The 15,730-nt window shown below is 40.7% G+C and overlaps 1 protein-coding gene and 1 pseudogene across 2 annotated transcripts; both read right to left on the bottom strand.

Moving 5' to 3' along the window:
- Positions 1 to 1,096: 1,096 nt before the first annotated feature.
- Positions 1,097 to 2,141, bottom strand: LOC311609487 (olfactory receptor 5A1-like; annotated as a pseudogene). The gene has a single exon. The product of its transcript is annotated as an olfactory receptor 5A1-like (transcript).
- A 9,709-nt stretch (positions 2,142 to 11,850) lies between these two features.
- LOC311591951 (olfactory receptor 5AN1-like) lies at positions 11,851 to 12,789 on the bottom strand (the record flags this gene model as incomplete). The annotated part of the gene is made up of 1 exon (XM_084771795.1): positions 11,851 to 12,789. The coding sequence occupies one exon, from the start codon at positions 12,787 to 12,789 to the stop codon at positions 11,851 to 11,853; it is 939 nt and encodes a 312-aa protein (XP_084627921.1).
- Positions 12,790 to 15,730: the final 2,941 nt, after the last annotated feature.

Below are 15,730 nucleotides of genomic sequence, written 5' to 3'. Positions count from 1 at the left end.
CTCTCCTCTCCCTTACTCCATTTTTCCTCTTCCTCTTCTTCCCAGTTCCTATCCGGTCCTTCCTTTAAAAAAAAAATCTCTCCCCTTCTCCTTCTTCTACCTTTATCATTCATCATTTCTCATTCTGTTTCTGCTTTGGCATGGAACTATAAAGTATTTATTTAAGCTCACTTTCAATTTCCATACATTTATTTATGTACCACATAGCTTTATGTTTACTACAATGTAAAAATTGCTTAACTAAAATCACTACAATCTGAAGAAATTAAAAATCTGTGTTCTCCAGGTTCTTGCCATCTCTCTACGTGTACTAGCTCTCAAATCACATGTTGTTATAAAAACCACTGTGCTATTAAGGCCTTATCTATCTGGGATCTAATCACAAATGCTAATTTTTTTCTTTCTTTTCTTTTAAAAAAGTTTTTCTTTTTCATTTTTTTGGTTATTTGAGACAGAGTCTCTCTATGTAATAACTCTGGCTATCTTGGATTGGCTTTGTAGATCAGGATGGCCTCTAACTCACAGAGATCTGCCTGCCTCTGTCTCCCAAGTACTGGGATTGAAAGGTTGGTGCTACCACATCTGGTTTTTTAAAATTTTTTTTGAGAATTTCATATATGTATACAGTGTGTTTTTTTTCATATCAATCTCTCACCCCCCTTAAAAAAGCCTTCCCATCATCATCACATTTCATGCTCTCCACTAAAAAATAACCCATTGAGTCCAATTACTGCTGTCCACATATGGATGGGTATTGAGCCATTCACCTGTTAGGGACCATCCCCTTAAAAAATACTTTTCCATTCCATAACAGTCATTAACTCTTAAGTAGTTCCTCATCTTAGGGGTAAAGACTCATGTGCACTGGCCCCCCATCCAGGTTAAAATGTTGATTGCCTTGATATTTTGTAGGTCTTATGTAGGCAGCCACAATTTTTGGGTTCTTGTCATATCCAGAAGACACTTTTAAAACTGTTTTCAGTTTCAACATCACTGTCTTAAGCCACTTGAAAACAACTAAAACAGTAACACTAGAAGTCGAGGACGCCAGGTTGTCACTACATCTGTCCACCCAGCCACATTATTAGTACATCTGTTAATGTGAAAAGTCTACAGAAGGTCTTCTCCACGTTCTTACTTCTGCCTTCCTCTTAGGGATGGCACATTGCCCAGATGCTACTCTTTCTGAGGTAAATGTGCTGCTTTCTTCATCACTCTGGTGAGGGCCCCCTTGATCTCTGTGTCCCTCAGACTGTAGATCAGAGGATTTACCACGGGAGTGAGGATGACATAGACCACAGACAGCACCTTGTCCTGCTTCCTGGAGTGTTGAGAGCTGTGGTGCATGTGCACAGAGAGGACTGTGCCATAGAAGAGTGTCACTGTCACCAGGTGGGAGCCACAGGGTTTGAAGGCCTTGCTTGACACAGCCTTTGAATGAGGCTATTTTCAGGATGGAAACTACAGTGAAGACAGAGGGTAGGAGGGTAACAGGGAAAGAGCCAAACCCAACAAAAACAGCTTCCAGGAAAAGAATCAGCTGCCTGAGGAAGGAAGGGATCTGAGCAAGACGAGGACATGATCTGAGGCATGTCACAGAAGAAATGAGGAATGACATTTGGCCCACAATAGTCAAGATTAAAGAAAGCAACTGTTTGAACAAAGCTACTAAAGAAGCCACTCCTATAGATAGCAGCAACTATCCTCCAGCAAAGGCTGGGGGCCATTATGGCTGAGTACTGCAGAGGGCTACTAATGGCCACATACCTGTCATAGGCCATGGCAGCCAGCAAGTAGCACTCAGACAGATCCATCCAGGCCAAAGCAAAATACTGAGTCACACAGGCAATGAAGGAAATAGTTTTCTTAGTTTTTAAGAAGTCCGAAAGCATCCTCGGGTTGACGGAAGAAGAATAGCAGTTATCTATAAATGACAAGAAAGTGAGAAAAAAGTACATGGGTGTGTGCAGGTGAGAGTCCATCCTGATGAGGATGATAAGGCCCAGGTTCCAAATCAGAGTCCCTAGGAAGACAGGAAAAAGGATGAGCTGCAGTTCGGCTTGGTCCAAGAGTCCCAGGAGAACAAACATGGCCACAGAGGTGTGGTTCCCACCTCCCAACACAGATCTGCTTGTCATCATCTGCTGAGAAAAGGTGAGAGAAGGAGATTATTTTATTCTTCACCTCCCAACACCCCACCCCACGCTACCCCAGAAGGTTGGCATGAAGCCTCATCGTTTCTTGGTGCTTTGGTCTTATTTAAGAGCTGTAGCATGGAAGGCAATGTTCTTGGTGAGTTGATAAGTCTTTTATAAAAAGCTATGGCCAGTTAAGATGTAAAGCATCCCTGGGGAGGTATAATTATAATCGAGAGGCCCTGAGTAGCATGACGATGTACAGTCCTATGGGCTAAAGTAGAGACTTGAAAGACTCCTGGGTGTTAAGTACATCTCTCCAAATGTCTCTTTATGAGCAGAACTTATCTCAGAGACATTGTTGTGCAAATGAACAGGGCAACAAAGAAAATCATTGAAAGCACTGTTAGGAACAGGACAATGAAGGCTGTGAAGATGGTCCCCTCAAGCATGAGGACCTGAGTCTTAATGCAGGTACCCAGCACCCACACAGAGGCCAGGGGCTGGCAGAGCGCACATGTAACTCCAGTGCTGAGTGCATGGGGTCCAGTGCAGACAGGGAGAGACCGAAGCTGGCTATCCAGTCTATTCATTAATGACAATATTCAGAGAGAGACCCTGTCTCAGAGCCGAACAAACTGCCAAACAAAACAATAAAAAAACAAACAAATGAGCAAAGTTGAGAGCTATCAAGGAAGATACATAACATCTAACACTGGCCTCTATACATGCTCAAACATACATGCACATATCCACATAAACATATGCATAGACTACACACACACACACACACACACACACACACACACACAGACGAGCAGAAAAGCAGGGCTTTCACCTACTGTCCATCAAAGGGAGGGTAATTTATCTTCATTGAGAAAGAAAAAAATTATAAAGTAGTACATTATCTTTCAAAATCGCTGTAGTAATAACCTGGAACTCAGCTTTCCATTGCAGCTCCTGCTGAGTGTGCACCCATGGAGCTCTGAGGAGAAAATGGCCACAGCAACCATACAGAGACCTGGGTTAAACCAGCCATGCTAGTACTCAATTCAGAAGTATTTTTACATTTCCACATTGTTTTCTCCACCCACTAATTATTACTATTTCTAACTAAGGCGGAAGCTGCTAACCTGCACTTCCTGTCTACTCAGATAATTGATTTTATTCCTTCTCAAGTCTCTGATGGGGCTGAAGACCAGATGCTTTAGTTTTACAGTTAAGCTTAGTTGTTTAATGGTTAAGATGTTTTTAGGTCTAGATAGATGTTTTAAGTTGATAAAGATGAGATATGATAGATATTGATTTACATTCAGATTTTTAAATGCACCGAGACAGGAAAGATATTTTCTTTAAGGTTGCCAAATACGAATAGCCGAAACACTATGAATGTATCATATATGTAATTCCTGATTGTTCATGGTTCTTCTTGCTGTAGGTAGTTTATTGTACATATGTGTAATAATATAAATGTATATCTAAAAAGAAAAATAAATAAAAATAAAAATATTAATTGTTTAAAAAGTCCAAATTTGTCTTCTTTTGTTTCAGATAAAGCTTGTCCTGAGATATTTATCTTGGGCCACTACCCTCCAGCTTTTCTCACTTTTCTTTCTTTCTTTCTTTCTTTTTTTTTTGGTATAATATACCTTCCTTATTCAACTTCCATTTGAGGTTGCTCAGCAAATGAAAAGAGAAAGAAATAAAAAAAAACATCAAAAAGTAATATCCCTAATATCCTTATTTCCTTTAAAATATCTGACTGACAGCCCTTCACAGTATTTACTTAGGGGACATTGAAAAAAAAATAAGCATGATTAAGCCAGCCGTTGTCTATTAGGAACAATGCAGATAGAACTAATCTCAAACGACCAAGCACTACATTGATTCCTCTTTTCATTTCTTTTTCCCTCTCCCCACTCTTCCTTAGTTTAGAAGCTCCTCATAGCCAGGTCTAGTGGTACACGACAGTGGCCATACCACTCAGGAGGAGGAGGTAGAGGGCAGCTTGAATTCACAGTATCACAGTGAGATCTTGTCTCAAAAAAAAAAAAAAAAATCCCTCAGTGTTGGCCCTGCAACTTGTCTGTATACATGTACAAACCACAGATCAACATTGGGTGTCTGTCTCATTTACTTTCTATTTTAATTTTTGAGAGAGTCTGTTCCTGAACCTAGGCTTCTTCAGTTTTACTGGCTGGCCAGAGAGCTCGAGGTATCCACGCATCTCTTTCTCTTCAATATGGAGATGCACAGTATTTGGCTTTTTACGTGGGTGCTGAGGATCCAAATTCAGGTTCTTACCCTTGCACAGCAAGAACTTCACAACTGAGACATCTCCTTAATTTGGCCATAGAATTAAACAAATTATTTGTAACCGAAACATAAAAGCCAACAACACGACAATATAATGTTTCTGTACATTTGCATTTTACAATGTCAGAAGCAGGCCACACATATTTATCTGTTCAAGTATTTATCGTTTCTATATTGTGAAAACATTAAAAAAATCATTTCTTCCAGCCTTTTGAAATTCACAGTAAGTTAGTGCTGACTGTACCCACTCTACTGTGTGAAAGCAATCTTAAACCAAATGAGCAAAGCAGGAGATACTTTCTGACTTCAAATATAGTATGTTTGTCAAAATATAGTAGATTTGCTTGTTGGGGAACAATAGTTCTTACAAATTTAACATTTAATGGAAGAAAGTAGATAGATGAAGTGCCCCAAATCAATCCACAGCTCTTATTCTGAGCTTGTGTTCTCAGACATCAACATCAACCAAATGCGGAAAGGCTTTGCAGACCTTCCGTCTGGCCCGCATTTTCCATGCATACACTAATGTATATTCACACAGCGCACATATTCAAATCAACCATGCACAGATTTGATTGCTGTGTTAAAAAGCTACACAAAAGCAATTACATGGCGAAACCTAGCATTGAAGGGTGAGTAGACAAAGCGATTTGTAAATCTACTACACTGTTCCTGCACCCGAGGTCCTTGACACAGCTTGTTATAGAGTGTAAGGGACTCACCCAGAGTTTTGCAAAGATTTCCTTTCTTGTGATCCAGCTCCTTCTACTTCGTTGTAACCCAGGTATTCTGAAGTGACCAGTAAATGCTTCCACATCTGGGTTCGGCAGCATCTCCTTCCCTTACTGCTTTGAGTTGAGCAATTGTTTCGTTGCTGGTGAGCTTTGACTCTCTCCAACCTTCTTCAGCAACGATCCACCTGTGCACCAGGGGAGTTTTAAGTGCTTGTGAGTTTTCTCTGTCACATGTAAGAAAAGAGTTGCACAACGCACAGCAAAGGAAAGCAATTAAAGCATGCAAATTGTAAATAACCTGTCTCCTGGGTTATGGAGGAGAGACCAGCTTTAGGAAGCGGTCCCCTGATCTGGCTCTATACTCTCTTGGGATGATGTTCATCTCTTGAGACATTCTGAAGTTAATAAACCTTCTTGAAAGAATCCTAGAACTCACACAGAGGCCATGCCTAGTCACGTTATACACCATGCCATTTTCCCATAAACGCCATTGACACTTCTCTCTGCATCTCTGAGTCCCTGTAATGAATTCTCAGATTCCCTATTTCCTTATTCTATTCCATTTTTTAAAAAAACCTTCAAATGGGTCTGCATAGATGGAACATGTTCAAAAAAATGTCATAGAAATGAGATAAAAAGAATTTGGAAATGAAAAGAAATGACAAATAGATCTCTTTTTTTCCCTCATGCACGTGTGGTTCTCTGGTTTAAAGAATGAGGAAAAGTTCCCCCTGCTCAAACTACTGCGCCAACCAAAGACAATACAAGCAGTAAACATCGAACCCCTACTCTGATCTAGCTGATGGAAAGGATATTCTCTACAGTTGTGTGGAGAGCAGAGGCTGATTCCGACATGAACTCTGGTGCCCCATATTTGACCACCACTTCCTCTTTGTGGGGAGGCCTGGTGGCACTCAGAGAAAGAATAAGCAGGCTACTAAGATGAGACTTGATAGCCTATGACCATATAGTGGGGGAGGAGGTCCCCCTTGGTCATAGACCTAGGGAAGGGAAATAGGATGAAAATGGGGGGAGGGAGGAACAGGAGGATACAAGTGATGAGTTAACAATTGAGTTGTAATCTGAGTAAAGTAATTAAATTATTTAAAAAAGAATAAGGAGCCAGGAGGTGGTGGCACACACCTTTAATCCCAGCACTTGGGAGGCAGAGGCAGGTGAATTGCTGTGAGTTCGAGGCCAGCCTGTTCTACAAAGTGAGTCCAGGACAGCCAAAGCTGCACAGAGAAACCCTGTCTCAAAAAACCACAAAAAAATAAATAAAAAATAAAAAATAAAAAAAGAATAAGGAAAAGACAGAATGAGCATAAGGGCAGAGATGAAGAGGAAAACAGAAAGAGCTAGTTTTTAAACTAGTAATGTGTTAAGAAAACTTTTAAAAGACAAATAATACTGAAATTCCCTAAAGCACATACTAAGATGTGCATACTAAGATGTCTTCCTTCTACATGACCTTGCTATCTTCTCTATCTTAATGTACAAAGAGAAAAATGTCTATTGCTTTGTAACGAGATACCAGGCAGGTTTAAACTCATGTCCATAATGAGCTTCCTGTTTGAAGCAGAAAGCACAACCTGTATACCAGCTCAGCTCCCTCTGTCCATCTGACTTTGTTACACCCAAGCCATTTCCAACTTCTATACTCAAGCTATCCCCACATCTTACCCCACATCTCCAATCTGCTTTATCCATAATACACTCAGAACTAATAAAGAAAGCCCACATGATCATATTTAATCCCAGTGACAACAACAGCAGGAAAGATTAAGCCGTCGTCTTCTCTCTCTTCTCAAATTTACCAATCCTCGAGAAATCCTTGTCAATGAGAGTTATCTAGATGAACTCCAGGACACTGAGTTTAAAGGAACAATCATAAAGTTCACCAAAGAATTCAAGGAATTTAAGACAGGCAGACTATCAAGCCTTGAAGCTAAAGTAGAGGATATAGACCAGATAAGAAAGGAGTATGAAAAATTTGTAAAAATAGAGAAAAGATTAGATATGGCATGGTAGGGACTTGTTGGTTGGGGTATAGGTGGGGATGGTACTGGAAAAAGCCTAGAAATCAAATCAAAGAAGGCCTGAGTAGGTTGGGACACAGGGTGTAGGACCTAAACTAGAGAAGGCATGGATGGAGAGGAAAGGAAGACTCTCTGGGTTAGACCCTGTAGCTCAATTTTGATGTGGGACTAGCCTTGTCTTTTAAAAGTAAAGTCTATCTTCTAAGGACAGAAGCATGAGCTTGGCATTCGTGGTTGTGAGCTATGGTTGACTGGGCTCCCAGTCCTGCAGAGCCCTGTAGTTGTCTGCGGAGCCCTGCTGTAGGCATCACTTATTGTTTTTGTCTTGAGAAGTCTTGGCTCTGCATAGGAACGTCCTGTCTTCCAGGAGACACTAACCTAGCAAGAAGTGTTTCAAGGACTAATGGAATAGAGTAGAACAGGTAGGTATAATGTGAACGACAGGCTCCTGAATCTTACTGTGTAGATATGATCTTACCCCTGTGTTTTAGTTTTTCCAGATATATAAATCTCATGGCCATGGGACCACAGAGCTTGGTCCAATTTATTTGATTACAGACTTTGGCTTTTTTTTTTTCCTGGAGTGATGATATGTAATAGGAAAGGCTGTCTGGACACAAAGTGGAGGAAGGGTTGGCCTAGAAATCTTGTTATTCTTCATCACATTTTCAGTGGGATGGTCAGTTTTCAGCTCTTGTCTACTCTGTCCAGGTTCCTACTGCTTTAATTTCTGGGGTGATGCACTGGGAATTGATCACTAATTTGTGGTTCACCCTACCTACCTTATAGCTGTGACAAAACACTTGACAGAAGCAATATTCTGGGGGAGGGATTTATTTTGTCTTACAGTTTAAGGGAGTTTAGTCCATTATGGAGGAGAAATCATGATGATGATGAGACAACCAAAATGTGTGGTATGTTTTGCAGTAGTCTTGCCATTTCACTATGGTGGTCTCCCAAGGCAAAGCCAATAGCTTGTTTTGTTTTGGATGCCTTGGGGCCTCCTTGACCAATAACTTAGAGGGAGGTATCCCAAAGACAATTTTATTTTGTAAGATCTTTAAATTCAGCCTGCAGAGCAATGTGTTCCATTATGATTATGATATATATATATATATATATATATATATATATATATATATATATATATATATATATTCTTTTAAAAAACAAAACTGGACATATGTTGTTGCAATGAAATATGCTGAATCAATAAATAATCAACTATAATCACATTTATCTTAAGGTTGTATTACAAGACTTTTTCTCCCACAGGAAACTCCCAAAGAAAACTCCCACAGGAATTTTATATTTTCTTAGAGTAGCAGTTCTCAATTTGTGGGTTGTGGCTCCTTTGGGGTTGAATAAATCTTTCACAGTGGTCTCCTAAGACCATCAAAAAACACAGATATTCACCTTATGATTCATAACTAGCAAAATTAAAGTTATGAAGTAGTAGCAAAACTCATTTTTATGGTTGGGGTCACCACAACATGAAGAACTGTATTAAAGGGTTGCAGCATTAGGAAGGTTGAGAACCACTGCCTTAGTGTATGCCAGGAAATTTGTTGAGTATAAGTAACATGGTAGTTTTGACTGTAAGAGCCAAATTACTAACATTTATATTAGAATAGTATCATTAATTAATTTTTTCAGCAAATATTAAATGCATTGGGATAGTCAGGCACTATTCTGATACCAAATACTAAGTCCAGCTATTAGTGCCTGAAGACAAGGTGACCAAGGGTGAACTGTAAAACCATCTTCCTCTCTATTTTAGAAACCCAAAAAGGCAGAGCCCTACTCTGAATTTTACTGAGATCTTGGACTGAGGAAAAATCATCTTTGGAGATGAAAGAAGGGCACAGCTAAGGTCACTGTTCAGCAAACATGCCTTCTTAGCTATCCGTTACTATGAGATGCCCAAAGCAATTATCTGATACAGAAAAGTTACATAGCCACAGTATTGGAAGCGGTAATGCAAGACTGGACAGTCCCATTGCTTTGGGCAGAGATGGGAGCACTGGGTGGCAATGGTAGGGCACACACTGTAGTAAACTGCTCATCTGGAGCCAAGAGGCAGAAGAGAAGGACAGGCTGGACCCACAAACCCTTGCACGACATGCCATTAATGAGCATTGATTAGGCTCCAACTGTCAAAGGTTCTATCACCTCTCAAATGTCTGGGAATTCAGTTGTTAAAGCACATTTCTTTGTGGACCAAAAATAACACACATGGAATGTCAAAGGGAAAAAGTGGACAGTAGTGGATATATTCATTACTTCAATATAATCTGTGGTAGTTTGAATAAGAGTACTCCTCTTAAGATGCTGGTCTCCACTTAGTGGCATAATTTAGGAAAGATTAGGAGGTGTGTCCTTATTAGAGGAGGTGTGTTACTAGGGATGTGCTTTGAGGTTTTAAAAGCCCATGCCAGGCCCAGTCTGCCTCTGTCTCTTGTCTGTCTCTCTGTCTCTCTGTCTCTCTGTCTGTCTCTGTCTCTGTCTGTCTGTCTGTCTCTTTCTCTCTCTCTCTCTCTTCTCTCCCTCTGTTTGCTTGCAGATCAGGGTATTGAGCTCCTAGCCATTGTCCTAACACTATGGCTGTCTGCTTCTTGCCACGATAAACATGGACTAATATTCTAAAACCGTAAGAAAGTCTCCAATTAAATGCTTTCTTCTTTTTAAGAGTTGCCTTGCTCCTGGTGTCCCTTCACAGCAACAGAACAGTAACCGAGACATCACCATTCCACAATGAATACATATATCAAGGATTATATTGATCCCCATAAATAGACAGAATTATGATCTGCAAATTTAAAGTGGTGTTAGCTAAAATAAGTTAATAAGTCAAAGTCAAATGGATGCACTAGGAATGCCAACCCGAAGTGTGACTCAGATGAAGAGCACACGGTTAGCATGTGGGAAGCCTGGGGTAATGCCACAGCACGCTTGCAAAACTAGGATGCAAGCACTTAGCTGACTAAAGTAGGAATCTCACGCATGCCCTTCTTTGGAAACCCACCAAAACCAACATATGTGATACAGAACAATCCCAGAGCTTACCAAGATGTAAATCCACCAACACTAAAAAATGTTAAATGCAGAAAGAATACCAGCTTTGTCTTGTGGCAGAAGCAGGAGCTGGACAGGAAATAGGTGGCATATAGGGCCAGCACACAAACAACATGCCACCACTGTTAGTGGCAATGTCACCGGCTATGCGAGACGACCCAAGTGCAGGCCAGTGGTTCAGTACTTCTCAGAAACCACATCTTGCTTAGGTTCACAATGCACCTCCCCGCAGTGTTGCAGGATACTTGCTTGCATTGTGAACTCCAAGGTGAAAGCCTGTTTCTTTAGATCACCTGAGTAAGGTAACCCAGACCCAGAAGGACACATACACCACCAAACCATACTCTATGCATGCTGATATTCCTATGTGTGCAGGCGCTGAAGCAAAGTCTAGTACCACAGTTTTATTTCAGAGCTTTGGCTGCTTTGTTGCTTCTAAAATGTGGTCCATAAAAGTCTGTGGTCTGCCTGTCTTCCAGTTAGACAATGCCAGCCAGCCATCTGGCCTGGCAGCTCTGAAGAGAGATGCTTCCACACCCAGTTTGTCAAGCTTCCAAGCCATAATTGTGACTGCTGTGGCTGTTCCCGTGAAGAGGGGGCCAGTGAGCAGGGCTGTGCACGGGCCGTTGCCAGCATTAAAAGGGGGAGTGGGCATCATGAGAAAGTGAGGTGGGGATGAGAGTAGAGATGCTTTGATATAAACAGTTGGCTTATGTCTGTGAAAATGAGACACTAGGAGCCCAGGAAGGTTGAGCTTACACACCTTACATAAGGGCCCAGAGAGCGCTGTGTGTACAAGCACGATGGCTCCCCTGCTCAGCTTTACACCAGGGGGGATCCAAATCGGTTCTATGAACACAGGTCAGTAAAGCACAAAAGATTACTCCTTTGTGTGGTTGATCACGAAAGAGTTGAGCCCTACATTTGTCCGATTTTGTAACTAAAAGCAGTGTGTGCATGGCTCATTCATGCTGGAGGTCAGGTGTTAGTTTTCAGTGTTTGCTGTCTTCTTTCACCCTGGAGCACCCTGGGATAGAACCCAAGGTGTCACATCTGCTGACAGGCGCCTTTCCCAAGGAATAACCTCATCTGCCTAGTTTTTGCTATTCTACCACAACCATTGCATAAGTCTCTGAAACCCAGAACACTAAGATGGACAATGTTGAACATACGAAGGGATGTGCTAGTGTTTCAGGTGCCTCCGATATCTGTAATATTGATAATTTGCTGACTATTAAAACAATGAGTCTTCTTAGAGCAAACTTGACCAGATTCTGGAAATATCAAAATAAATCAGATGGTTTGATCTAATTCGTTATGCCAACTCCAGGCAAACTTTCTGGATTAGTGTAAGACAGAAAGAAATGGCAGAGTCTTCAGGCTGCTCAGATATGGTTATTGGCTATGGCTTCTCTAGATGCCAGAAACAAGCCATCAGAATACAAAGTAAATGGCACCTTCTTGTCATCAGTCTTCATGATTCAAACTATTATTGTGGACAACAGTGGCTGTGACAGAACACATATGTTGAAAACATCAGATTCTGTGACCCTAGCTGCAGATTGTCTTTTTCTGTAACCTCTTCATGGCGTCTTTGATTTCCTTGTTCCTCAGACTGTAAATCAAAGGGTTCAACATGGGAATCACCACGGTGTAGAAGACAGATGCAAATCTGTCAAAGCTGGAGGAGCCACCAGAGCTGGAACTCAAATAGACAAAGATACTGGAGGTGTAGAATAGGGAAACAGCCGTGAGGTGAGAAGCACAGGTGTTGAAGGCCTTGGACCTGCCCTTAGCTGAAGTGATCCTCAGGATGGACAAGACGATATAGGCGTAGGATATCATGATCACTAGCACATTTACAAATCCAAAGATCATTGTTAATATTGCAGTCAGGACTTGTACAAAGAAAGTGTCTGTGCAGGACAGAATTAGCAACTGTGGCATGTCACAAAAGAAGTGCTTGATGACATTGGGTCCACAGAAGTGGAGACGAAGCAAAGCAAACAACTGAAGCAAAGAAGCAGTGAGCCCAGACATATAGGACGCCAGCACCATCAGAACGCAAAGGGTGGGTGACATGACTGATGAATAGAGCAGAGGGTTACAGATGGCAGCATGCCTGTCATAGGCCATGGCTGTCATGAGGCAAGATTCGCTCAGCCCCAGGGTGGAAAAGATGAAATTCTGAGCAATGCAGCCCACAAAGCTGATAGTTTTCTTCTCCTGGAAAAAGTCTGAGAGCATTTTTGGGACTGTGCAGGTGACATAGCAAAGGTCTATGACGGACAGGTTACAGAGAAAGAAATACATGGGCATGTGGAGGTGAGAGTCCGTTCTGATTAGAACAATGAGGGACAGATTCCAGGCCAGAGTGGTAACGTAGATGAGGAGGAATGTGACAAAGAGCAGGCTTAGGATTCTGGGGAAATCTGCAAACCCCAGGAGGATGAACTGGGTGACCTCGGTGCTGTTTCCCCTTGCAATCATTTCCTTGCTGTTCCTAAGAGCAGGAAGGAGACACGAAGGTACATAGTTGACCAAGGCGAAGTCTTGGCATTACTGCTTCATACCATCTGTCTTTTTTCTCCCGTGATCCCTGAAAAAGAGGAAACGCTTCATTTTCCTGTGGAAGGGCTCCAGCCTTTCTTCTCAAATTGTCAGGAAGAATCTGAGAGGACTTGGGGGAGGTGGAGGATATGATCAAAGCACATTGTGTGAAAATTTCAAAGAATTAAAAGTAGTAAGACAGAAACAGCGCCAAACATGGCTACTCATGCCTTCAATCCCGGCACTGCAAAGCCAGGCAAATCTCTGAAGTTAGTTTGCTTAGTGAGGGCCAGGCCAACCAACACTACATAGTGAGACGTTGTCTGAAGAAGAAAAGAAAACAAAATCTGCCCTGCTAACAAAAGAAGTGAAATAATTTAGTATATTTATAATAAAATTTGAAACCTTTATACATATATTTAGGTCTCCAAACTGAAAAATACTACAACTTATAATTTTGTTAGGTTTTGTTGGAGTGAGACCATGGTCACAAGTCTTCCTCCCCAGCCTTCACAGGAAGTGCTCCAAAGGAGGTGAGTACACTTCCCTATTTGTCCCCAAGGTTATGTCAGTGTTAGTGTATGTTGCTTCTTGAAACACATCATGAGATGTCTTGAGGCATTCAGAGTGCAGAGTGCCGCTAACATCCACACCCTCTAGTAAACTAAGTGGCTAAGATACTTATTTTGGTTTGATCAATAAAAAATTAAAACAATAGAAGTCCTCACATTAAATGTTTACAGAGACAGCTATGACTGAAAATGGTGGCCAGTGCATAGCACACAACTAGGTACATAGGTACCATTCAGTGGATAGTGGTTATCATTGAGAACTGATGATCAATCATGAATGACAGCTGTGCCTATGAATAGAAATGCCGGTGATATTGTTATCATTATCATTATCATCATAATTATTATTACTACTGTTGTTATTTGAGAAGTGGAGAGCTTTCTTATCATCCCCGTGGAGAGTGAGGCATACTTGCTCTAGATAACAGCTATTGAGACCCCTGTCCACGAAGCTGAAGCTTCTTTGGGTCATGAAGACATGCCTGCTTTGTTATCTTTTGATTGGGTTGCTTGGCTTTGGGTGCAAAAGATCACAGGACAAGCAATGTCATAATGGGATTGATCTTGATGGAGAGAAATGATGAAAGTAAAATCATAGAAGTGTAATTTTTATACACCTTGAGTTAGGATTCACTAACAGTAGCATTATTGGAGAATCCTATTGTCTATACTCCATGCCCAAGTTGCCTTTCTTTGAGATGAAAGGGACAGTCAGTGACAATGGACAAAATATTTTTAAAAGATGAATAAAGTAATTGTACTTTCAGGTACTAATATATTCAATAGATATTGATAATTTATTATTCTTAGAATAGTAGATCTGAGTACAAAGAACAAATAAATAGCTAGGAAATAAATGTAAATATCGATGAGATTTTTCTATGTACTAATGTTGGTATTTTAAATTAAAAGGGAAAAGAAAAACTCTTGCAGTAACTCTATGTAAGAACTTACTGTACCTATCAATGTCATTGAAGGATGAAATAGGTATACACATCTATATGACATTGAAGTAGAAAACATATTTCATATCCATAGCAATAAAACAGTCTAAAAGGAAAATATGATTTAAATCTCTTGGCAAATGAATTCCTAGCAGCTTATAGCTCCTGAGGGAGAGAGAGTCCTCTCCTATGGGGAATTGGCCACTGACAGGTTTCTTGTGCCCCGGTGGATGGCCACATACCCATGTGCATATGTGAAGTGCTAATTGGACTCAGGGGTTATTAATAATAAAAAAAATTAAAGGAGGACATGAAGTTGGGAGAGTAATGGGGAGATTCTCCCGGGACAGGTTGAAAGGAGGTAATAGTTAATGGATATGATCAAAGTATGTTGTTTAAGTATATGAAAAATTTAATAAGTAGACACATTTTTTTTTTCTTAAAAGACAGTGAATTGGAGCTGGGCATGTTGGCACACAACTTTAATCCCAGTGCTTGGGAAGCAGAGACTGGTGGATCTCTCTGAGTTTGAAGCCAGCTTGGACGACTTAGTGAGTTCTAGGCAAAGCAGGGACACATACTGAGGCCCCGTCTCAAGAAATATAGTAAATATTGGAAAAAAGGAACTACAAGTTAACTTTGAAAAGACCAATGTAGTGATACCTGTGATATAAAAATAAACCACTGACAAATGCTCAGGGTTTTAGGAAAAAACACTTCTTATATAATTCCTCACGTTCCCCATCTCTCTCTGTCTCTGTCTCTCTGTCTCTCTGTCTCTCTGTCTCTCTCTCTCTCTCTGTCTCTCTGTCTCTCTGTCTCTCTCTCTTACACACACACACACACACACACACACACACACACACACACACACACCTGAACACATTTCAATACCAAGTATTAAATGCAGTGCATAACTTGGATGTCTCACTGCTCCATGGTGTCATGTATACCGACACTAGCACAATTTAGTAATTACATTAAATGCACTAATAAGTTCGTTCCCTGAGCGGATGAAATGACAACGCTGAAGCAAGGGTTCAGAGTCTGCAGTCTCTTAGTTCAGGCAGCATTTCATTTTATGAGACTCAGGCCTGGAAATTGGTGTAGGAAGGTTTGCCAAGTTTTTTTTGGAATGAACTTCCAAGATATATAAGAAAATATATGAATATATTCTGCTTTGGACGTGCTGCTAAAAAGAATATCGTGTTTTGTTTTAATTTTTATTTTGCTTTTAAGAACCTTGGGAATCTTTCTGTTTACTGTTTTTTGATTTTTTTCTTTTTTAATGGGCACATAGTTGTACATACCTGTGGGATATAGCGTGGCATTTTTGTACATGCCTGTAATGTAATGACAATTTAG

This window comes from Acomys minous (genome assembly GCF_964271855.1).
Source record: "Acomys minous genome assembly, chromosome: 2".
NCBI classification, from domain to species: domain Eukaryota; kingdom Metazoa; phylum Chordata; class Mammalia; order Rodentia; family Muridae; genus Acomys; species Acomys minous.
The sequence above is the reverse complement of the archived record's forward strand: the minus strand, read 5'-3'. Positions and strand labels throughout refer to the sequence as shown.